We start from the raw sequence: 26,100 nt of genomic DNA on the forward strand, positions 1-26,100 counted from the left end.
CCTTGAACTTTACGACCTTTTGCCACATTTCAGGCTTCAAACATAAAGATATAAAACTGTATTTTTTGGTGAAGAATCAACAACAAGTGGGACACAATCATGAAGTGGAACGACATTTATTGGATATTTCAAACTTTTTGAACAAATCAAAAACTGAAAAATTGGGCGTGCAAAATTATTCAGCCCCCTTAAGTTAATACTTTGTAGCGCCACCTTTTGCTGCGATTACAGCTGTAAGTCGCTTGGGGTATGTCTCTATCAGTTTTGCACATCGAGAGACTGAGATTTTTCCCATTCCTCCTTGCAAAACAGCTCGAGCTCAGTGAGGTTGGATGGAGAGCATTTGTGAACAGCAGTTTTCAGTTCTTTCCACAGATTCTCGATCGGATTCAGGTCTGGACTTTGACTTGGCCATTCTAACACCTGGATATGTTTATTTTTGAACCATTCCATTGTAGATTTTGCTTTATGTTTTGGATCATTGTCTTGTTGGAAGACAAATCTCCGTCCCAGTCTCAGGTCTTTTGCAGACTCCATCAGGTTTTCTTCCAGAATGGTCCTGTATTTGGCTCCATCCATCTTCCCATCAATTTTAACCATCTTCCCTGTCCCTGCTGAAGAAAAGCAGGCCCAAACCATGATGCTGCCACCACCATGTTTGACAGTGGGGATGATGTGTTCAGGGTGATGAGCTGTGTTGCTTTTACGCCAAACATAACGTTTTGCATTGTTGCCAAAAAGTTCAATTTTGGTTTCATCTGAAGAGAGCACCTTCTTCCACATGTTTGGTGTGTCTCCCAGGTGGCTTGTGGCAAACTTTAAACAACACTTTTTATGGATATCTTTAAGAAATGGCTTTCTTCTTGCCACTCTTCCATAAAGGCCAGATTTGTGCAATATACGACTGATTGTTGTCCTATAGACAGAGTCTCCCACCTCAGCTGTAGATCTCTGCAGTTCATCCAGAGTGATCATGGGCCTCTTGGCTGCATCTCTGATCAGTCTTCTCCTTGTATGAGCTGAAAGTTTAGAGGGATGGCCAGGTCTTGGTAGATTTGCAGTGGTCTGATACTCCTTCCATTTCAATATTATCGCTTGCACAGTGCTCCTTGGGATGTTTAAAGCTTGGGAAATATTTTTGTATCCAAATCCGGCTTTAAACTTCTTCACAACAGTATCTCGGACCTGCCTGGTGTGTTCCTTGTTCTTCATGATGCTCTCTGCGCTTTTAACGGACCTCTGAGACTATCACAGTGCAGGTGCATTTATACGGAGACTTGATTACACACAGGTGGATTGTATTTATTATCATTAGTCATTTAGGTCAACATTGGATCATTCAGAGATCCTCACTGAACTTCTGGAGAGAGTTTGCTGCACTGAAAGTAAAGGGGCTGAATAATTTTGCACGCCCAATTTTTCAGTTTTGATTTGTTAAAAAAGTTTGAAATATCCAATAAATGTCGTTCCACTTCATGAAAGTTCAAGGGGGCCGAATACTTTCGCAAGGCACTGTATGAGGGAATATACATAAAGAAAAGAGAATATAGGATATACGGTGGGGCAAAGAAGTATTTAGTCAGCCACCAATTGTGCAAGTATTTAGTCAGCCACCAATTGTGCAAGTTCTGCATGGAGGAATGGGCCAAAATACCAGCAACAGTGTGTTAATACCTTGTGAAAACTTACAGAAAGCGTTTGACCTCTGTCATTGCCAACAAAGGGTATATAACAAAGTATTGAGATACACTTTTGCTATTGACCAAATACTTATTTTCCACCTTTCCACAATGTGATTTTCTGGATTTGTTTTTCTCATTTTGTCTGTCATAGTTGAAGTGTACCTATGATGAAAATTACAGGCCTCTCTCATCTTTTTAAGTGGGAGAACTTGCACAATTGGTGGCTGACTAAATACTTTTTTGCCCCATGGTATACTGTATGTTCACATTTTTTAAACGGCATCAAATCCAATTTACTAGACACAAAACATCTATAGCTTTGAGTGTGGGCCAGTATCACCCCTGCTGTGTATGAAAAACTGTATTAAACAGTTTGATTGGCTGATTGGCTCTTCAAAAGGGCTGACCCCATTTAGTCGACTGGACGATTGTTTGGTCGATAGGCTGTTGGTCGACTGAGATTTAGTTAGTTATATTTTTTTGGTCATATTTTAAAACATTTAGGCCACATGCGACGCCTGTCTGATTCACGCCTGTCTCAGTGGACTAATCCATTGCGGAGGTCGCGGGGATGGCACACCAGTATCACCAGTAGTACATTTACCGTTAATTACCATCATTTCTAATCTCAGATGTTTTCCAATCATTTCTGTTAATACATTTAATATAGCATTATTACACTCTTACCCTTGTCATTGTAGGAGTGGACACGTTGTTTGCAGAGCGCACAACCTGGCCTATACAAGTTTTGATTTATTTCATTCCATTTTGTTTGTAGCACTCCTGTCAATCTTGAGTAAGGACACACATGTGATTACGCATAGAAGTAGGCTTAGGCTACCTGGCCTGAATGCAAATGTAGGCTTATAAATGCGCCCATTTGGGGATCTGATACTATTTCCAATTGTCTAAACTCACCACCACTGTGGAGCTTCTCAAAGTCATTTTCTCTTTGCCTCAAACAACAAGTACACAAAGTCTATTTTTACATCCAACGAGAATGACAATATTTCCTCAACGTAGCCGATTTGAAAAATATTCCCAGCTCTCTCCCTTTCGATAACAACTCAGCATCAAAGGGGGGAAGAAATTTCACACTCTGATCCGGTGGAAACGTCATAAAAAAAGGCCTACCTGATTACTTACGCAAATAGCCCACAGCCGTGTCTGTCTCTCCAGAGCTCACTGGTGCTGGAAACTCTGAGGGCCCAGAATATTTTATAGAATGTTGCAAGTTTGCTAGCATCCAGCTTTGGTCCATACTGAGTTAATAGTTGATACAATGTTTTAAGTTCCTTGCAGACAGGCCATGCATAGCCAATGTGACTTAAAATATATCTATGTTTCTCAGGATATTTTCTACCTGCAGGATGCAATGTTTTTATTTGTTGGCTTCATATGTAGGCTATTTTTACATATTGGCAATGACAATAGATGTTACTTCTAGATTTGTTTCATTTTCATTTAGATAAATGGCATTCGTAAATGGCATTCAGATCAGTAGAAATGGAACGATAACTGTATTTTTCCATATATAGACACACCGTATGTTTGAATAAAATCCACTACAGGTAGGCAGACCGTTTGTGTAGCCTATAACCGCTTAAATCCAGAATCTGCAAAGACCATCAGCATCGGGCAGCAGGAGGAGGATGGTCAGGAAACGTTTATTTTTCTTCTGGTTAGGCTATATTGATCTCTGGCTCCCTCTTCAGTCATTTGTGTCTTCATTTTTTTGTTGCAGCGCTTAAAGCATCAGACAAGCTCAGTAGCCTACCTATAGTTGAGTTTATTCAAACATAGGGTGTGTCTATATATGGAAAAATACACTTTAAAAATGTCGACCAATCGATTGGTTCGAGAGAGAACAGACGGATATTTTTTTTAGTCGGAGACAGCCCTACTCTTCTTTTTTTTCATGAGCATGGCGTTATTTCTATTTCAGTATGTTGGATGACTGTCATTCATATTCCATTCACCCAGTTCAATCTAACATTGATAGGTTTAGGCAACTACGCATGGACAGACAGTGACACGTTCAATACTGCCTTGCACACACTTGCCGGTATCTAGCTTATCTAGGGTGTAATAATTAGTCCAACAATTGCAAACGAGAGTTTCTATTGGACTAATTCTGGTATTCTTATCCCCGTTTTGTTTGCTTCCATTTAACAAAAGGTTTTCAACAGAATCGGCAGAATGAATATACCCCTGATCACGCATAAACACAGTTCACTTTCATAACAGCCAAGTTGTATTCCTTCTCACCTCTATGCAGACTCCTCCTCTCACCTTTTCCCTTCGTTTGTGGACTTCAATGAACAACACATAAGCTGTGAAAAAAACTTTCCAAGCCAAACTGCAACACACAGCCTACATAATTGTCCCCATTATTAGCTAAAGTAGCGTCTTAGTCAACATAGCTAATAGAACTAATGTGTTAGTGAACCTGCTACAATCGTGCAGTAATGTTACAGTGTACAGTCAGTAAGCAATTATATCTGGCGGGCCCCGGTGGCAATAAATTCATAAAACCAAAAGCTTACTTGGACTTGGAAGAGTTCCAGTGCTGTGTTGGATAGTCATAGCCAGCTAGCTAACATAGCATCCCTCTGTTTGAGTCAGGTGTTGAGTGACTAAACTAGCTAGCTGCATTTGCTAGCTAAGTAAGTGAAACTGAAAGTGAAAAAAAAATGACGAAATCTCTCTCTCTCTGTTTCTCTCTCTCTCTTCTCCTTCATTTTTTAAGAAATTCATTTGTTGAAAACTGTTCAACTATTGTCTTTCTCTCTCTTTGAGTCAACTACTCAACACATTTTATACACTGCAGTGCTAGCTACGTATCTGTAGCTTATGCTTTCTGTAATAGACAACATGTCAGTTCATGCCGCAAGAGTTCTGATAGGTTGGAGGACGTCATAAATACTGTGGAAGTCCATGGAAGGGATTGAGAACCAAGAGCCTCCTAGGTTTTGAATTGAAGTCACTGTACCAAGAAGAGGATGGAAGCTACTGTAGCTGTCCTCCGGAGTGCTGTTGAGGTTACTTTAGACCTTCATTGTGAAACAGTGTGTTTTAATCAATTATTTGGGGATGTGAATATATTTACTACAGTTCTATCTAAAAATGATAACTTTTTCAATGAGGAGGATGGTCCTCCCCTGAGGAGCCACCACTGACTGGTTGGTTTTGTGTGTGTGTGTGTGTGTGTACATTACGACCAACTCACCGGTCTCAGACAGCAGCTTGATAGACTCCAGAACACGCTCGGTGTAAACGCCTGGCTCGTAGTTCTCCATCTCCGCGTTGATGATGTGAACGACGCGGGCCGCCCGGCCCCTGATGGCGCCCGCCGTGCGGTCTAGGGTGTCCACGTCACCCTCCTGCAGGGCGATCACGCACTTGTTCACGTCCTCCAGAATGTGGTTTTCTGTGGGGTAGAGATAAAGGGAGGCATGGTGTTCTTTAGGCACAAACATGTGTCAAGGCATAGCTTAGTAACTTCAGGGACAACTGCTGTTTGATAAAAAAAGAGAAAGCCCAGATATCCCGAAAGCGCATTGCACAATCATTCTAACCCTTTCATTGACAAGAGTCCTTGTGGACTACATTATAGACAGTTGCAGAATGAGGTGGTAGTCTTTCAAAAGATTACCACAGAGTTTCCCAAACTCGGTCCTCGGAACCCCAAGTGGTGCACGTTACACAGTTGATTCAAATAACAAAAGCTTGATAATTAGTTGATTATTAGGGCAAAAACCAAAAACTGCACCCCTTGGGGTTCCGTGGACCGAGTTTTGGAAACAACGCTCCCATAACGGTGACCTGTACTGTGTGTGAACGTGTATGCCCATGTGTGTATGTGCTTACACGTGTGTGTGCATGCTCGCATGTGTGTGTGTGTCAGCATGTGTGTGTGTATAAATGTGCTCTCCTCTTTTGAAGGCGAATCTTTTTGAACCAACCTATCTTTGTCGCCTCTGTTACCCAGACTACAGTAGCATTATTAACAAGCTCCATCAGAGTAACACAGCGAGTGGGTGACCCCACCGCCACGAGGGTTTTGTTCAGATGAAAGGACTAAGCATGCATCCCAAATGGAATGAACTAACTCCCTCCCTCACTCACTCACTCACTCACTCACTCACTCACTCCCTCACTCACTCACTCACTCCCTCACTCACTCACTCACTCACTCACTCTCGAGAAAGCATGTTTTTGTCCTGGAACTGTGTCAATAGCCACGTACCCATTATGGCCTACAAAGCTTTTAAATCCCGTAAAAGGAGAGAATATTCTGTTCAACCGTTGTACTTCCTAATGACTAAATCACTTAATTATCATGGTCATCTGTATTAAATAGATCACAGTCATCATCATTAGAAGCCATATAGGTATCTACAAGAAAGCTGTCTCCTTTCTCTAAATGGAAGCAGAAACGATGTCGGATAAATGTGTCTTTCTGTGGAAAAACACCTTACTTACCTATACACTGTACAAACACACCTAGTCTACTTTATCTCGGGCTGTATGTGTCAAGCATCTCAGAGGAGCAGTGCTGACCCAGGATCAGCCCCCCCCCCCCCCCCCTGTCTATGTAATCTTTTTCATTTTAAAAGAAAAAGGTCAAACTGATTCTTGATCAGCACTCCTACTCTGAGACATTTGATACATACGTCCCCAGGTGTCAAGAACTGTTGTACAATAAACCGTTAGAATCCGAGAGAGACGATATGTTGGTGGCGGTGGAGGCTGGTGGGAGAAGCTATAGGAGGACGGCTAATTGTTATGGCTGGACTGGAATTATTGGAACAGTCAAACACGTGGTTTACATTCCATTAATTCCATTCCAGCCATTACAATCTGCCCGTCTTCCTATAGCTCCTCCCACCAGCCTCCTCCTGTTGGTGGGAGTTCAGTTGCAACTGGTATTAGTGTTAAAAAGCACTTAATTTTAACAGTGTACAACATTGTCAATATTTTCTAATCTTTCCCGATTCCATACCTGACACGGACAGGAAGTCATCCACAGAAGTGATATCATCGACGGCCTCAGTGAGGATGCGCACCTGCTTCTCCCATTGGTCCTTAAACACATCCATGTTGTCCTGGGCAACCTTGCTCTGGGGCCGAGCAGCCAGGGTGAGGGCCGCGTTGATCACCTGGGGGGTAGAGAGTGAAGGTTGAGAGAAAAGGTGTTTGCGTGTATAGGACCACCTAAGTCAAGGGGATCTCCAAATCCAGTCCTGGAGTGCTTACAATAAAGGCCGTGCAGGGTTTTATTCTAGCCCAGCACTAACACATCTAATGAAGATCATCATATAATCGTTCTCCTTTCCAGACCGAAGACCATGTTAAGTGGAATCATGTGTTGTTGCTGGGCTGGAATATAACCGGGTGGCTTTCCAAGACTTCTGACTTCAAACCCCTGACCTAGACAAAAAGACTGAAGTGGCTTCTAAGGAAACTCTGCATGACAAGCCATGACAACGGCTGTACTTCAATGATGAACTTCCGTGCTATATACATTAGACTAATTAAATAAGTACGAAGCCTTGCATGAGCATTGGTACACCCGCTAGATAGAGTAGAGGGTGTGAAATGGACCGCATCGGCGGTACAGTAGGCTATAGCAGTAGGCTATAGCACAGTCTAGATCCCTTTCTGCAGTCAGTTTCCTTAAGAACATTAAAGGGATAGTTCACCCAAATTGTCATGGTAAGGTAAGACTTTGGTAAGACTTTGGTTTGGGGTATGTCATTTTGTGTTGGGTGAACAATCCCTTTAAGGGAGAGGATTCTCTGGGTACATTTCCAGCAGATGAACAGCAGGATCGTTTGGAAAACTGGATGTCTTCATGAGAGAAGAAACATTGTTATTCCCACGAATGAGGACTAATGATCTAACAGATCTAACAGATGGATAATGTCCAGTTAAAATATTCATATTTATTCAACAACGAATGGTAAAGCAATAGGCAGGGTGCCATTACTACTGTAGGCCTGTATGACTAAACCAATCAAGATAATATCTTTTTATTTTGTAAATTTCAGTAATTTAGCAGATGCCCTTATCCAGAGCAACTCACAGTGCAATCATCTTAAGGTGAGACAACCACAATTTCCCCCACACAACCACCATTTTACCCCCCTTTTCTCCCCGATTTCAATCTTGTCTCATGGTTGCAACTCAACCAAAGGGCTGGGGAGAGAAGCAAAGGGGGAGTCATGCATCCTCCGATCCATGACCCGCCTAACCACGCTCCTTATTATCCGCCCGATTAACCTGGAAGCCACCACACCAATGTGTCGGAGGAAACACCGTTCAACTGGCGACCGGAGTCAGCCTGCAGGCACCTGGCCCAACACAAGGAGTTGCTGTGGCGCGATGAGCTGTCCTCTGAGTGCTGCACCACTCAGGAGGCCCTGATAGTTTTCTCTTATTTTCTACTTACATATGGGGCTTTTTTTTAAAGTCCTTGTTAAGCTTGTTAAGGCTTGGAAAATAAGGTTAAAAAAATATATACTATATTTTAAGTCTTTGCTGAGGTACGTTGAGCACATATGCAATCCCTGCCTGTGTGGGATTGAATCCTGGACCCACCGGCCTTCTCACTATGTTCCATGCATCTTTCTACCATTTAATTTCTGTTTATATCGGAAAAAAACTAAAATGTCTGTTATACCTGTTTAAAATAAGGAATAAACAGACATGATTTTTTTTTTTTATCAAAAAGTTAATAAACACTTGAATTCCTCTTTGCATTTACAGTTTCTACTTTTAGCTCCGTTAAGCCTAAAAGAGACTTTGCTAAAGAGTCTGATCAGGGTTCAGGGTTTGACAGCCACTAATGATGCCTGGAATCAAGTAAAGACAGTCAGGTAATACACCGGGGTCGCTCACACTCATCTTACATAACATGTTGTTCTATTCCCCGTTTTCTTTTGTCTTTAACCCCCCCTGTCAAACCGACTTCCTGTCAAAACACACAATTCCAAAAAGCACACACACATCTGAGTCATCTTATTGTAATGCACGTGGGAATAGTGTGATTACTTCAAAGAAAAAACAAACTCGCACACTAGTCTTGCTAGTATCACAATTTTTTATTCAAGCTCACGTGTCGGCCTCTTTGGCCTTCGACAGGGCTTTTTCAAAATGTCAAAACAGCCATCTATTTTGCCCCAACCTTTCTTTTTTCTTTCTTTGTGTCACTTATCCCTCTTCCCTCTTTAGCTTAGCGCCTTTTCTATGTTGAGGTCGTTGCCAAGCAAAAGCGACAGCTGGGAACTTAAAACTTGCAATCCCCTTCCAAAGTTTTCTAATACTACCCTTGACTCAGTGGAGGTCAGTTTATTAAAAAGTGGGTCTCGGTCGGTGTACTGTGTACTGGGCCCAGTGTGAGTCTTCGAGAGTCTTGCACCTTGAATGTTAAGAACTGCCCCTTCCCTTAATCCCTCCTTCCTCTCCTTTCTTCACTTCCGTTAGTGAGCACAGGGTCCCCTGTGAAAATGCCCCAACCCTTGGAAACAACCTATCGATTCCCACCTTTTCCTCTGTCAGACATCCAGAGGAAGCCTGCTCCGGGAGGCTAGAGCTCCCATCTGTCTTTCTCCTATAACCTTCTCTTTCTCTCTGCGCTCTCCCTCTCTCACTCCCCTTCTCTTTCTCTCTGCGCTCTCTCTCTCTCACTCCTCTTCTCTTTCTCTCTGCGCTCTCCCTCTCTCACTCCTCTTCTCTTTCTCTCTGCGCTCCCTCTCTCACTCCTCTTCTCTTTCTCTCTGCGCTCCCTCTCTCACTCCTCTTCTCTTTCTCTCTGCGCTCCCTCTCTCACTCCTCTTCTCTTTCTCTCTGCGCTCCCTCTCTCACTCCTCTTCTCTTTCTCTCTGCGCTCCCTCTCTCACTCCTCTTCTCTTTCTCTCTACGCTCTCCCTCCCTCTCTCACTCCTCATCTCTTTCTCTCTGCGCTCCCTCTCTCACTCCTCTTCTCTTTCTCTCTGCGCTCTCCCTCCCTCTCTCACTCCTCTTCTCTTTCTCTCTGCGCGCTCCCTCTCTCACTCCTCTTCTCTTTCTCTCTGCGCTCTCCCTCTCTCACTCCTCTTCTCTTTCTCTCTGCGCTCTCCCTCTCTCACTCCTCTTCTCTTTCTCTCTGCGCTCCCTCTCTCACTCCTCTCCTCTTTCTCTCTGCGCTCCCTCTCTCACTCCTCTTCTCTTTCTCTCTGCGCTCTCTCTCACTCCTCTTCTCTTTCTCTCTGCACTCTCCCTCTCTCACTCCACTTCTCTATCTCTCTGCGCTCTCTCACTCCTCTTCTCTTTCTCTCTGCGCTCTCCCTCTCTCACTCCTCTTCTCTTTCTCTCTGCGCTCTCCCTCCCTCTCTCACTCCTCTTCTCTTTCTCTCTGCGCTCCCTCTCTCACTCCTCTTCTCTTTCTCTCTGCGCTCTCCCTCCCTCTCTCACTCCTCTTCTCTTTCTCTCTGCGCTCTCCCTCCCTCTCTCACTCCTCTTCTCTTTCTCTCTGCGCTCCCTCTCTCACTCCTCTTCTCTTTCTCTCTGCGCTCTCCCTCTCTCACTCCTCTTCTCTTTCTCTCTGCGCTCCCTCTCTCACTCCTCTCCTCTTTCTCTCTGCGCTCTCCCTCTCTCACTCCTCTTCTCTTTCTCTCTGCGCTCCCTCTCTCACTCATCTTCTCTTTCTCTCTGCACTCTCCCTCTCTCACTCCACTTCTCTACCTCTCTGCGCTCTCTCTCTCTCACTCCTCTTCTCTTTCTCTCTGCGCTCTCCCTCTCTCACTCCTCTTCTCTTTCTCTCTGCGCTCTCCCTCTCTCACTCCTCTTCTCTTTCTCTGCGCTCTCCCTCTCTCACTCCTCTTCTCTTTCTGTGCTCCTTCTTTCTGTCCTCTCAATCTTTTCCCTCTCCCTCCCAATCACTCTCTCTCTGCCTCCCTGTCTCTCTCTCTCTGCCCCTCTCTCTCTCTGCCCCCTCTCTCTCTCGCTCTCTGCCCTCTCTCGCTCTCTGCCTCTCTCGCTCTCTCTGCCCCCCCCCCTCGCTCTCGCTCTCTGCCCTCTCTCGCTCTCTGCCCTCTCTCTCTCTCTTTGTGTGTTCCCTTTCTCTTGTCTTGTTACCCACACAGACACACACAGTACTAAGATGAAGAACGCTGCCTGTGCCCATACAAAGTTGCCCTCCGGCAAAGTTTATACATTCCACTGATTCACATTCGTACTGAAGTTGTACTACTCCGTCTTGCTCACCATGTACCAGCACTGTGTGGGTTTTCTTTTATCATTGTTAAAAAGTTGGTTTTAGAGTGTAGTTATTCGGAGAGATATTTAATAATATATACTTATTCTCAATTCAATGGCACTTCCTAATGCACTCTCTTTCCAATGGAATGGCAACCAAATAACACAGTGTGTTTTTTTTTTTTTTACTCTAAAATGAATGTAAAACAGCTCAACCGGGTACCTCCGATGGCTGGTGTTATTACCAGGGTCATGTTCAGTAGGGCGTAGTATCACAATCACATTTTGCAATGGAAAACAACAATTGGTTCAGGAGGGGGAAAAAAGTTCAGGTAGTTACCCTCCCCTGATTCACTATGTTTCAAAATGTTTTTCTTTTTCTCTCTCTCTCTCACAGGATCCACGACACACAGCACAGTGAGGTGCTGCTTACCTGTGGGCAGAGGCTGTCGATCTGGGTGGCGGCCATGCGAACCAGCTTCACACCCTCCTCGTTGTTAGAGATGGAGCAGGCCAGGTTAGCCACCTGTAACAAGAGACAAGGACACACAGGCTTAGCTACTTTTGAACAACTTTGTGTCTAATAACTGCATCTACACCATTCGGGTAATTTTAATCAAAATGTCAGAACTTCATTGGGGTTGGCTAGTCTGTGTTTTTTGGTAACTGAGTGACAAAATACACAGTTTTTGTCCTTTTTTGTGTTCATTAGATGGCAACAAACGTCAGACAAAGCTCAATTTGTCTGACGTTTGTTGCTCAACCTCTGCCTACTACAAGCTTTTAATCATATTCTTTCTCTCACGATGCAAGTACCCCTGTTATTACTATTAGCGACGGTCTGTTAGCTTTCACCTGAAACCCAACACAATTTCCCCACTAACACTCACACTGGTTAGCCTCTTATAATGTGTGCAGATAGTGATTCCTGAAGGAGGCAGTCTCCGCCACAGCCTTAACTCATGTCTGTAGCTATCTGTACCGGCGGCAGGGGATTTAATGCTTGGCTAGGTAAGGCAATGTCGGGGCAAAATATGTACCGGGGTTTGGGCTTGCTCATCTGTTAGATTGGTATTTGTTATTCCCCTGCGTTGAGACCTGGTGAGTGCCCCACCCCCTCCACCCATCTATTTCTCTCTCTTCGTTGCTCTATCATTTCAGAAAAATATTGAAATGATTTAGATCACAGAAGGACTACAATGTGAGTTTTCCACTGGACTTTCTCAAGGGCATAATTGTCTGAGAAAGAGGGAGAAATAAAGAAACTGAGAAAAATAAAGAGAGAGAGAGAGAGAGAGAGATTGGGGAATGGAAAGAACAGGTTGACCAGCTTTCTTCTGTTCTACTGTGCTGACAGCACTACTGTTAAGGGTGAGAGAATGCACTAAATTCATCCTTGTGGATGCCCTACCCCCTCCACCCCTCTCCACTCCTCTACCACCCTTTACTCCTTCCCTCTCTCTTAGTCTCTCTTTCATTCCCGAAAAATTGTGGATATTTTGAATTACTCAAAACGCATACACTCTTACAATGAAAGGTGCTATCTAGAACCTAAGAGTGTTCTTCGGCTGTCCTCATAGAGAACCCTTTTAAGGACCCTTTTTGGTTACATGTCTCTTTTGGTTCCAAGTAGAACCCTTTTGGGTTCCATGTAGAACCCTTTCCACAGAGCGGCTCTTCATGGAACCAAAAAGGCTTGTACCTAGAACCAAAAAGGGTTCCGCTATAGGGACAGCTGAAGAAGCCTTTTGGTACCCTTTTTCTAAGAGTGTAAGGACTACAATGTGAGTTTTACACTGGATCATCTCAAGGGCTTATTTTTCTAAGAGTGTAAGGACTACAATGTGAGTTTTACACTGGATCATCTCAAGGGCTTATTTTTCTAAGAGTGTAAGGACTACAATGTGAGTTTTACACTGGATCATCTCAAGGGCTTATTTTTCTAAGAGTGTAAGGACTACAATGTGAGTTTTACACTGGACCATCTCAAGGGCTTATTTTTCTAAGAGTGTAAGGACTACAATATGAGTTTTACACTGGATCATCTCAAGGGCTTATTTTTCTAAGAGTGTGAGGACTACAATGTGAGTTTTACACTGGATCATCTCAAGTGCTTATTTTTCTAAGAGTGTAAGGACTACAATGTGAGTTTTACACTGGACCATCTCAAGGGCTTATTTTTCTAAGAGTGTAAGGACTACAATGTGAGTTTTACACTGGATCATCTCAAGGGCTTATTTTTCTAAGAGTGTAAGGACTACAATGTGAGTTTTACACTGGATCATCTCAAGGGCTTATTTTTCTAAGAGTGTAAGGACTACAATGTGAGTTTTACACTGGACCATCTCAAGGGCTTATTTTTCTAAGAGTGTAAGGACTACAATGTGAGTTTTACACTGGACCATCTCAAGGGCTTATTTTTCTAAGAGTGTAAGGACTACAATGTGAGTTTTACACTGGATCATCTCAAGGGCTTATTTTTCTAAGAGTGTAAGGACTACAATGTGAGTTTTACACTGGACCATCTCAAGGGCTTATTTTTCTAAGAGTGTAAGGACTACAATGTGAGTTTTACACTGGACCATCTCAAGTGCTTATTTTTCTGAGAAGAAGTGAGAAAGAAAAAACTGAGAAAAAAAGAGAGAGAGAGAGAGATTGGGGAATGGAAAGAACAAGTCGACCAGCTTTATTCTGTTCTACTGTGCTGACAGCACTACTGTTAAAATGGTGGCAGGGAGAGAAACTGTACTAAATTCATCCAAATGCTGTATTACAAAACATAATTTCTCGGAAATGTCAGAAAGGTACATGGGGAACTCGACGATAATTGGCAAAAGAGTGGCGGCCATACTGCCTAGGCCTTATACAATGGACTCCTTTCTCCCATCAGAACCAAATGGATCAGCCTAAATGGGCACCTGTAAGGTGGCACAGTCCTGTATATAAATAGTCTCAGTCATTAGTGGTGAAATACTGCCTTGAGGTTCATTACCGGAGATCCTGAGTGCGCCTAAATTATTAGCCCGTCTTATTGGTGCAAAAAGGGGTTTCATTGTACAATTAGGACGCCAGGTGGCCTTCCTGACAGAACACCTCTCCGGGTTTCATTTACACCTGCCTATGTACAGAGGTATGCTCTCTTGCTCCTTCTCTCCTACAACTAAAGGTAGTTTCTCTCTCTCTTCTACCTTCACCTCCCAACACGTCTTAGCGGTAATATCTCTTTCTCTCATACAGCGAAAGGTACTCTCTCTCGTGCCTACTTTCAGAAGTACCTTCTTCATCTCTCAATCATGAATACAATCAGACATGAATGCATTAACTCTCTCTCTCTCTCTCTCTCTCTCTCTCTCTCTCTCTCTCTCTCCAATGTCTCCACTAGCTGGGAGGAGGAAGGGAAGAACCCTTTGATTTTCTCTCTCTCAAGACACTATTTGCCCAGCTTACCATAGTAATAAAAAAATAAAACAGACCAATTGAAGACAAAGCCAATCCACCACGTTGGGAGTTTCAGACACTCAAGCATGGGGCGACACACACGCACGCACGCGCGCACACACACCACACACACTGCACTGGAGGCGCACACACACCACACACCACACACACTGCACTGGAGGCGCACACACACACACCACACACACACACTGCACTGGAGGCGCACACATCACATCCTCTACCTCGCTGTGTTTACTTCACACTGTTTCATTGTCATAACCGCCAAATTCCGCGTAATCAATCTAATGTTGCCCCAAAATGAATTAGGTTGGCAACACTTTGGGAATACGTCAAAGCGAAGCTAAAAAGACAGATGCCTGTTGGCGGCGGGTAGTGCCAAGGCGTATCGACGCTCCATTCGCTCACGTGACACTTTTTGAGGCAAATTGAGGTAAATCGATTTGATGTGTTACAAAGCTCCTCGCTCAAGGCCCTGTGTCTCCCTTATACTAGTGAAAGCTATGAGTGACGTGATGGATTGCACTCCTTTGTGTGAGTGTGTGTGTGTGTGTGTGTGTGTGTGAGGGAACGAACGCGTGTGTCTGTACGCTCGTGTGTGTGTGTGTGTGAGGGAACGAGCGCGAGTGTCTGTACGTGTGTATGTGTGTGTGTGTGTGTTTGTGTGTGTGAGGGAACGAACGCGTGTGTCTGTACGTGTCTGTATGTGTGTGTGTGTGATCGCGTCTTACAAGAACAACGCTGCTTAAAAGAAGCTACAGTGTGTAAACAACGTTCCAACAAACTAAAAGCCTCTCCTTGTGTCATATTGGAGGAGAGTGTACTGTACCGATGTACATAAATTAACCAGAACTCTGAACCATACCCCCCTACACCATATATCTCCGTACTGTACCTCCAGTTAAACCGTACACAGTGCCTATAGAATATAACCCCCCCCTTCACTTTTTATTGTGTTCGAAAGTGGGATTCAAATCTTTTTTTTCTTCTCAAGATGAATGAAAATAAAACACTAATATACAGTACCTTGATTAGATAAGTATTCACCCCCCCCCCCCTGAGTAAATACATGTTAAAAACACATGTGGCACTGATTCCAGCTGGGAGTCTTATTGGATAAGTACGAGCTTTGCACACATATATTGCAATCACCACCATGCTTGAAAATAAGGAGGCTGATGTGTTATGTTGGATTTGCCCCAAACATAAGGCGTTGCTTTTAGTCCAAAAAGTCTATTCCTTTCAGTATTACTTTCGTGTGTTGTTGCATATTGGATGCATGTTTTGGAATATTAGAATCCTGTGTATTTTTATTCTTCTTTTCACTTCTTTTCATTCAGGTCATTATTGTGGAGTCACTACAATGTTGTTGATCCATCCTCAGTTTTCTCCCTTCACAGCCGTTGTAGCTGTTTTAAAATCACCAATGGCCTCATGTTAACATCCCTGAGCAGTTTCCTTCCTGTCCTGCAGCTCAGTTCAGAAGGACGACTGCATCTTTGATGTTTCTGGGTGGCTTACAGTATACATCAACCGAAGTATAATTATTCACTTGATAATGCTTAAAGATATAGACTAAATTGCACTTTTAAACTGGATTAACTGAAATGGCATTTCTCAGACATGCTTTAAGCTAGTCTCGGACTTGCCCTAATCTGGATTTAAAAAGTCTGATTTCCAGAATGATTAGAGTTAATCTAGATCTAAGTGGAGTCTTAAATTAAACTTGGCCAGAGGCAGGTTTCAATTATGATCAAAGAGCACCACCAAGGCCAGACAGAAGGGTGGTTATAAGACAACCCACTGATTTTGATGAAATCAATTCCCGTGACCGTTTCCGTATGTACAAATGCAAACTGACATCATTGGTTTGCTTGAGCCAAGGCTTTCATCTGACTCTCTTAGGGGGAAGGCCCATCCCTCCTTACCAACAAGTACTGATCACCTTGAGCTTGTCGGCATCTGGAACCTTCCATTGTGAAACAGGAGACTTGTGGAATGTAAGTTACTCGACTGTATGCACAATAAACAATTATATCAAGTTCCCTGATGCTGCTGCCCGAAGCCAACTACAAGGTAGAGTTCGATGAATATGGGAACTTCCCCTGAGTCATTGGCTGTATAGATGGATGTCATATTCCCATCAAGTGTTCCTCTAAAGCAGGTGCTGAGAAGTATACAAACTGGTTCTCAATGAATGTACAAAGTGTGCGCACTCCCAGTTTGCAGGTCTCCAACATTGTTGCACGTTGGGAAGGTGCAACTCATGACTCAAGGATTTTCCAAAACTCATTTTCATATGCTCAGCTTGAAGGAGGACAACATAGTGAAATCATACTTGGTGACAGTGGGTATGCACAGGCCAACTTCTTGTTCACCCCCTACCTTCAGGCAATAGAACCTGAGCAACAATGGTACGACCAAGCTTATATCCATACCAGAAGTGTAGTAGAGTGCATGTTTGGTGTATGGAGTTGTTTCCAGTCTCTCAGAAACACATTACACTTTCAACCAAGATGCTGCATTGTTATAATTGCAACAGCAGGGCTTCACAATTAACTCAAACCGCATGGCTGCCCAGATCCTCACACTGAAGACGAGGATGACCCAGATGTTCCCATGGTTGGGGCAGACAATTTCAAAAAATTGACAAGCCTGCTGAGATGCTTTTGCTTTGCAGTACCTCTGGGTTTTTCTAATGACTGCATTCCCTGGTTCACCAACTACTTTGCAGACAGAGTTCAGTGTGTCAAATCGGAGGGCATGTTGTCCCGTCCTCTGGCTGTCTCTATGGCGGTACCACAGGGTTCAATTCTCGGGCCGACTCTTTTCTCTGTATGTATCAATGATGTTACTCTTGCTGTGGGCGATTCCCTGACACCTAGGTGTCTGGCTAGACTGCAAACTCTCCTTCCAGACTCATATCAAACATCTCCAATCCAAAATCAAATCTAGAGTCGGCTTTCTATTTCACAACAAAGCCTCCTTCACTGACGCCGCAAAACTTACCCTAGTAAAACGGACTATCCTACCGATCCTTGACTTCGGCGATGTCATCTACAAAATAGCTTCCAATACTCTACTCAGCAAACTGGATGCAGTTTATCACAGTGCCATCCATTTTGTTACTAAAGCACCTTATACCACTCACCACTGCGACCTGTATGCTCTAGTCGGCTGGCCCTCGCTATATGTTCGTCGCCAGACCCACTGGCTCCAGGTCATCTACAAGTCTACGCTAGGTAAAGCTCCGCCTTATCTCAGTTCACTGGTCACGATGGCAACACCCACCCATAGCACACGCTCCAGCAGGTGTATCTCACTGATCATCCCTAAAGCCAAAACCTCATTTGGCCGCCTTTCCTTCCAGTTCTCTGCTGCCTGCGACTGGAACGAATTGCAAAAATCTCTGAAGTTGGAGACTTTTATCTCCCTCACCAACTTTAAACATCTGCTATCTGAGCAGCTAACCGATCGTTGCAGCAGTACATAGTCCATCGTTAAATAGCCCACCCAATTTACCTCTCATTCCCATACTGTTTTTATTTATTTACTTTTCTGCTCTTTTGCACACCAGTATCTCTACCTGCACATGTTCATCTGATCATTTATCACTCCAGTGTTAATCTGCTAAATTGTGATTATTCACTCCTATGGCCTATTTATTGCCTACCTCCTCATGCCTTTTGCACACAATGTATATAGACTATTTGTTTTCTACTGTGTTATTGACTTGTTTATTGTTTACTCCATGTGTAACTCTGTGTTGTTGTCTGTTCACACTGCTATGCTTTATCTTGGCCAGGTCGCAGTTGCAAATGAGAACTTGTTCTCAACTAGCCTACCTGGTTAAATAAAGGTGAAAAAAATACAATAATAATTACAACAAAGAAAGCTCACACGATTAAAGCAAACAATAGCCGTGTAACAAAAAGGTTTTTAATTCACAAATGGAAGTATCAGGAACCCAAACGTGTGCTGGTTTGAGAAGAACATCGGTACTGTTGTTGCTTCGTGTTTCCCTCCTCCCTCCTCCTAGCCAACTCAACAGGAAGGATGTGTATCTTCATATCATGCTCTTCTTTTAAATGCAATCAGTCTGCGCTCATGGAATTCCATGGCCAGTTTCTCATGCATCCTCAGCCTCTTTTGTCATTGTCCCCTGGCCCGGGTTGGTGACCCAATCTTCCCTCCTGGCTGCTGCAAATGTAGCAGGCGGACCTTCATCCTGCCGTATGCCCACCAAGCCTCTAGAAAATGATGACATTGCTGCATTAGAGAACATTATTTCTTCAAGAGTTGAGTTCATTACATCGTTGTTATTATGGGAGTTCAAGAGATGACGGAGAACATGACATATTCCCTGCAGTCTGGAGATGGCACATGTTGAATGAATGTGTCCTTATCAAATGAGGATTAGAACGGTGCCCCAATCTGAAATGTTCAAATGGTCACCATCGGGGATACCTTCCAGGTGTTGCTGGTTATTAATGATCCCGGTAAACAAGTCCCCCAGCTCATCTGTCTCTGGTCTTACTGGGGGTCCGTCACTAGTCTTGTAACGCTCCTTACGAGCAACAGCATTTGTCTTCTTTAAGTAGGTTTTTATGTTTTTCCACAGGATCTTAGAAAGACAAGACAAAATAGAAATAATATGAGCAATTGATGTTATGATATTGTGTGTGTGTGTGTGTTTGTCTGTCACACAAATACATTTAGGCCCCACTGTGTTGTGTTACAGAAGAAAACAAACATTTCAAAGTGACACTGATTTGTAAAAGTGCGACAACAATGAATACAGTATCTTACCTGAAGTTGTAGTAGTGTCTTTTTGTTTTCTTTTGAGTTGAATTCATTACAGATGGTAGTCTTTTTCTTGTTTCTGTTGATGAATCGTGCTGTTGGTTCTCGATAATTGGCTTTTTTGAAAGTCACTGAAATTCTTTGAAGGTTTTCTTTTACCTCCGTCCATTGTTTGGTTTAGGTGACTTGTTCCAATTCCACACAATGCTTATGTATTAGTGTTTCTTTAAGCATCCTTAGTTCAGCACAAAGTGCACGTCATTCATATACAATGAACAAAACATAAACAGAATGTGTAAAGTGTTAGCTCCATGTTTCATGAGCTAAAATAAAAGATCCCAGAAATGTTCCATACGCACAACAAGCTTATTTCTGTCATATTTTCTGCACAAATGTGTTTACAATTCGCTGTAAGAGAGAATTTCTCCTATGCCAAGATAATCCTTCCACCTGACAGATGTGGCATATCAAGAAACAGCATGGTCATTACACAGGTGCACCTTGTGCTCGGGACAATTAAAGGTGCAGTTTTGTCACACAACAGACGTCTCAAGTTTTGAGGGAGCGTGCAATTGGCATGCTGACTGCAGGAATGTCCACCAGAGCTGTTGCCAGATAATTTAATGTTAATTTCTCTACCATAAACCGCCTCCAACGTTGTTTTAGAGAAATTGGCAGTTTGTCCAACCAACCTCACAACCGTAGACCATGTGTATGGCATCGTGTCGGCAAGCGCTTTTCTGATGTCAACGTTGTGAACAGAGTGCCCCATGGTGGCGGTGGGATTATGGCATGGGCAGGCATTTCCTACAGACAACGAACACAATTGCATTTTATCGATGGCAATTTGAATGCACAAAAATACCATGACAAGATCCTGAGGGTCATTGTGAGGCCCATTTTAACGTATCTTTGTGACCAACAGATTAATATCTGCAATCCCAGTGATGTGAAATCCATAGATTAGGGCCTAATTAGTTTATTTCAGCTGATTTATTTCCTCATATGAACTGTAACTCAGTAAAATCCATTCAGTTGATGCGTTTATATTTTTGTTCATTATAATTAGGCTTCACAAAAGTGAACTGCTGTGTCCTTACTAACCAGTTAATCTGGTCTGGAACTCCATAGTCTTGGTCTGGGACTCTAGTCTAGAACTAAATTAATCTGAAGTTAAGCAATGTCTCAGAAAGCCATTTTTTTATCTGGATTAATTTAAGTAGAATTAGACTAGTCAGTCCAGATTTAAATTAAACTCGGTCCGGAAAACCACCCCATTATGTGATTGGGGACAAATTTTACTTCGAAACTATTTTAGGATTGCTTAAATAAAGTGAGTGAATACATTTCATTTTTGTTATAAAAAAAAGTATTAATTTGTACACATTTGTAGAATTTTCTTTTCACTTTGACATTATGGAGTATTTTGTGTAGATCAATGACAAAAAATGACAATTAAATCAATTTCATTCTCACTTTGTAACAACAAAATGTAATAAAAGATTCAAGGAGGTGTTGATTTTCTGTAGGCGAATGATTCTGCAACTTCGGGCACTTTCAGAAATTAAAACTTATTGAAACACCATTTCACCAGTATTGTACTTATCTTTGATTTGTCTCGAAACTATATCTGATAATGGCTGCGATCGTACTATTCAGGAATGTATATATTTGTGTCATTTTTCCCAGACAGCCATAAACAAATGTCATTTCCATCACGCCATTAAACATCCATTTTAGTTGAAAATGAAATATCATACAATGTATTTATTACAGATTTCTTATACATTTGTACATTAACTTGTATTGAATATTATTTTAAGTGATTTTTAAGGTTTTCCTAATATTAATAATTCAACACGACGCCTGAATGTATAAACTTGCCTTGGTGACAGTTGAAAACATATATTTATCATTAAAAATAAGATATTTCCACCCAACCTTTTTGTGAGATTATGATACCAACCATATGATTTCCATATCTGAAACAAATAAATGTATGTAAATTATACACAATATACTAATTTACATCAAAACAACGGGCTGTGATGGAAATGACAAGGTGTGGTGGAAATGACAAGGTGTGGTGGAAATGACAAGGTGTGGTGGAAATGACAAGGAGTGGTGGAAATGACAAGGTGTGGTGGAAATGACAAGGTGTGGTGGAAATGACAAGGAGTGGTGGAAATGACAAGGTGTGGTGGAAATGGCAAGGTGTGGTGGAAATGACAAGGAGTGGTGGAAATGACAAGGTGTGGTGGAAATGACAAGGTATGGTGGAAATGGCAAGGTGTGGTGGAAATGACAAGGAGTGGTGGAAATGACAAGGTGTGGTGGAAATGACAAGGAGTGGTGGAAATGACAAGGTGTGGTGGAAATGACAAGGAGTGGTGGAAATGACAAGGTGTGGTGGAAATGACAAGGTGTGGTGGAAATGACAAGGAGTGGTGGAAATGACAAGGTGTGGTGGAAATGACAAGGTGTGGTGGAAATGACAAGGAGTGGTGGAAATGACAAGGAGTGGTGGAAATGACAAGGTGTGGTGGAAATGACATCTATGTAAAAAAAAAACGTATGAAAACTATTTTAATGCAAACATTTTGAACAACAACCATTGCTAAACATTTCATTACTATATAAGACAAAGTAAGATTCCAAAACATTGGAACTAGCACCTTTTCAACATGAGAACAATGTGTTGTCCTTGACTACATGCTGCAAATAAAAATTCTAGCACATATCAAGAGGGAAGAGTTAATTGAGAGCTTACATGTTTTATTTAATGTATGATTTTATACCCTGCTTTGTATGTACTGTATAGTGAGTTTCAAGTGTATCTAAAGCTTAGAAAGAGAGCTAAGTTCCTCCCAGACCAAGGCATCCAGCTCCATGTGCCTTTTAGTCACTGGATGGGGTTCAGGGACAAGTCTAAGCACATGCTGTGGTCTGTCCCATATGATGTCGTCTCTGATTGGCCCAAAAAGAAACGGTTGGGACAACGCGACTCATGGTTTTCACAAAAGCACCACTCTGCGCTTGAACGTCTCGCACGATACCAGGGTAAACGTTCTCCCTTCTCTTTTTTCTTCCAGTATCTCTCCTTGTCTTTTTGCAGATGTTCCTGGTATCGTATAGGATCATTTTTTCACACACACATTTTTCTTGTCTGTGATCTCTGTGCTGTTTTAAAAAGAAAGACAAATACTACTTTGTTTTCAACTTGTGCACACACCTTGGAGCATTTTCGAGATTAAATTCATTTAAACATGATTAAATAAGCCTAAAGTTAAAAAAATAAAAAGTAAAGTAAAAACGAATAAGATAATGGATTTGTGATGGAAATTACTGTGATGGAAATGACACTACAGTTTCTGGAGAAAATTGACAGACTGCTTAGCATGCTTTGGTTAGTATTACAGCTAGCGTATCTTTACACGAAATAAATAAAATGTAAAAAACATTCTAAAGTTCTAACACAAATTAAAGACATTTTAGCCTGTTAGGAAATTACTGACAATTAAAACATTCTCTACACATGCAATATTACCTCGATTGTTCTTCAACTTCTAGACATCACATCTGGAAGAGCTGTCCACTGCAGCCATGTGCTTCCTTGTCACAATGTGTTTCCATGGTAACTAAATTAACATTCTCTTGAAAAAACTTTATTCATGAGGAATTTGTCCTCGGTGGTGGAAATGACACCACTCCCGAAGGACAGGTATATTTTGTGTAAAAAACAATATAAAGGGCATATTCACAATAAATATTGATATAGATTTGATTTAATTGACTTTTTCTGTAGTACATAACATTATATTATGTGTAATTATTCATGTTTTCTCATAGAAAAATAGTAGAAGCTTAAAAGTCTGGGTCAGAGACAAGGGCAAAATAGTGAAATGTAGGTATAAAATGCATCTGAAAAGTGGCTAAAATACTTGATAGACAGCTGTTTATAAAAGTATGGAGTGATTCCAGTGTGAACTTAACACACAAATATCTGTAGTTGTTTAATTTTTGATAAAATCTCCAAAAATGACCCGAGGACATAGAAGTGCTCTTCCAAATGCTGGCGCTGTATGTCCTGCCTGTTTCTGCCTCTGTATCTCTCTCTCTCTGTCTCTCTGTTTCTCTCTCTCTGTCTCTGTCTCTCTCTGCGACCCCAAAACACTGCAAGCTGGACCCAGGCAACACACCATGTCCGGCAAAAACAAATAATTACAATTATCTAAAGAAGTGAGTGTGTGTGTGGGAGAAAGAGAGAGAGAAATATAGATAACTACTGATGTTGTCCTTTTACCAAGGCTCTGATAATCACTTCAATTCTAATTTGACGAAGGCTCCCTTCCCTGCATGCAGTCGGGAATCTACATTGTGGGTATTCTCGCATACGCTGTATCAATACCACAGAAGCCTAGTCAGTACAGTTCTGAATGCCTAAGAGCATGCTTTTGTATCACTGCTATCAAAACCTAAGCATGGAAGGTGATACCTCATTGGAACTCAAGCTAAGCAACTAACGTGTGCAGACACATATTCACAAAGCATCTCAGCTTAGCAGTGCCGATCTAGGATCAACTATGACTTTTAAGCATTAAGAATAACAGGGAGGACCGGCATTCTAGTGATGGGATGAGTAATTGATTGCTTGAGTACTAGAACGGACGTCAAATCTTGATCTTTAACCAGAGATCAATTTTTTTCTTCTTCAAATACCGTAAAACTATTTGGTGGAATGTTCTTTGTGGTTGCCCGAACGGCCAAGTAGAATGTTATCTTGAAGAAAACGTTAATTTGCTTAGACTCTAGTGTTCCATTTGCACAAGAAAAAAAGAAACAAAGCCAAGCTTCACACCGTTTTTATCCTTAAATTCTCTTTCCCCTCTGTTTCTCAATTGCGTTCTGACCCGCTCCCTCCACACAAGCTCCTTCTAGGCCTACAGAAATAAATGACTATAAAAAAAGTATCTAAGTGATGGGATACACAAGCTACATTTCTTGCCAAATGACTTACAGTTTTATCACAAATTCAAAATGGACTGGTTGATTGAAGTAGGAACAAATGTGTTCCAACAACGAGCTGCAGTTTTGAAAATAATTGTGTCCCATCTATTTTCCACTTAAGCTATTTAGAATTGGTTAGCTTAGGCTACAACCCACCCTAAACCTAGACAGGTTCCACACTGTAAATATGCAAAAACATTAGTTTGATAAAGACAAAAAGCGTATTTTCATCAGAAACATATGCCTATCTCACCAACAGATGTCGTGGGCGTAATTGATCACTTTAAAGTGTTTGTGGGGCTCATTTTTTTAAACAATTAACCAAAAACAGGCAGAATAAACTAAACCAAACATCTGTACATGGACAAGAAGATGGATTTTGGTTTGTAAACCTGAAAAAAAAATGTTCTTTCAACTTGTCAAATTGAGCCCCGTTTCAAATGATCACTCTTTTCATATTTTTCCAAATGAAAAAAGTTGTTGGTTTGAAGTGATGCACATCATGTTTTTAATTAAATTTTTTACTATAAAATAGGTATCTCCACTGTGATAAGGGCTTGGGAAATAAGAGCGTCTTGTCTGCTAAAGGAACAAAACAAGGCTATGCCATTGCACAGCCACAGGCTTCTATACAAGCGCCACTGCTGAGTTTACTGCCTTTACTGCCTTCCACGATATAATAACTAGTTGACATTAAACAAAGGTATCTTAAATGGCACTTGCTTTTTTATTGACTGAATATTTATGGGGCAATTTAGCAATTGGGATTTGTTATCTGTTATGGTTTAATAAATTAGGCATTGTTTTGATCTGTTTACATATAGATAAATGCTCACATATTTTTGTCCAGTGTGGGACTTTTTTTGTGGTGGGGGGTTCGCGGAAAACCAACAAAAAAATGAGTCCTCGAACAGTCAAAAAATGTCAAATTCTCATCCTTACAGCACTCCTGATTAAATCAGCACTCAGTACTTTTTTTGGAAGCTCAAATAGGGCCTCCACAAAGGGGCAGTGCCCAGAGAAGTAACCCAGGATCTGTCTCTCTTTTCCCCCTTTCAGCCAGCCTAAACCCCTTGTCTCCTCCACCACACCCGGCTTCCAATCCCTAGCCCTGCAATGGGGGCAGATAAATCACACACCTCTCCCTTGCTCTCTGGAACAATTAATGGACTTCCTGCCAGCCAAGGTCATGGGCTAAAGCAGGACTCCGAGCCTCGGGATGGAGGGAGGAGGCAGGAAGTGAGGAAAGAAAGGAGGAGGGAGAGAGGTAGGGGGGAGAAGATGGTGACGTTGAGTTATGTCACCCCAAAACGGAAGCACTCTGTTCTATTAAAAGACCTTCTCCTAGACGTTTACTTGTTGAAGGGTGGGCAGGGAGCATGGGTCCAGGGGTTTAGTGGCAGGGGGTCTGTCCCTACCCTGTAAACACACACACACAATCTCAGAATCCTGATTAATCTCCCTGTCAACACGAATGGGGGAGAACACTCGACGAGGGAATAGTACAGTATACAACATACAACCGGCTAAGTGCAACCATAGCACCACCACCACACCCATCCACCCCTCTCTCCCCACTTTACTCACCCTTGAAGAGGGGGAGAGATTAAATACTTCTGGGCCTCCACCCTGGAGAGATAGCAGCTAGTGTTTGTTTAAGCAATGTGGTGTCGAGTCCTTCTGGTAGCCTTGTGCACGATAGGCTGGTGAGCAGAGAGGTGGAGATGTTAAAGGTTAATGAGGATTAAGGTGTCGGTCAAGATTGCGTGAGGTTCATATTCAAATCTCTCAAAAAGCGTAAGGGACTGCTCCATATATTCTTAATATTAATATTTCATATTAATTAATAATAGTATTTATATATTTCCAGGACAAACTAGTGTTATCAAGTTAGTATGAGTTCTGCTAGTGT

At 42.2% G+C, this 26,100-nt stretch overlaps 1 protein-coding gene across 1 annotated transcript in view; it reads right to left on the reverse strand.

Moving 5' to 3' along the window:
* LOC109901063 (catenin alpha-2-like) overlaps window positions 1-26,100 on the reverse strand; it is a 651,970-nt gene that overhangs the window by 60,221 nt on the left and 565,649 nt on the right. Inside the window, exons 10-12 of the mRNA XM_020497062.2 lie at window positions 11,356-11,448; window positions 6,688-6,844; window positions 4,912-5,112 (exon numbers count right to left, since the gene is read on the reverse strand). Of these exons, the coding sequence (XP_020352651.2) occupies window positions 4,912-5,112; window positions 6,688-6,844; window positions 11,356-11,448 (451 nt within the window). The remainder of the gene's footprint in view (window positions 1-4,911; window positions 5,113-6,687; window positions 6,845-11,355; window positions 11,449-26,100) is intronic.

Source organism: Oncorhynchus kisutch, linkage group LG12 (genome assembly GCF_002021735.2).
Source record: "Oncorhynchus kisutch isolate 150728-3 linkage group LG12, Okis_V2, whole genome shotgun sequence".
NCBI lineage: Eukaryota > Metazoa > Chordata > Actinopteri > Salmoniformes > Salmonidae > Oncorhynchus > Oncorhynchus kisutch.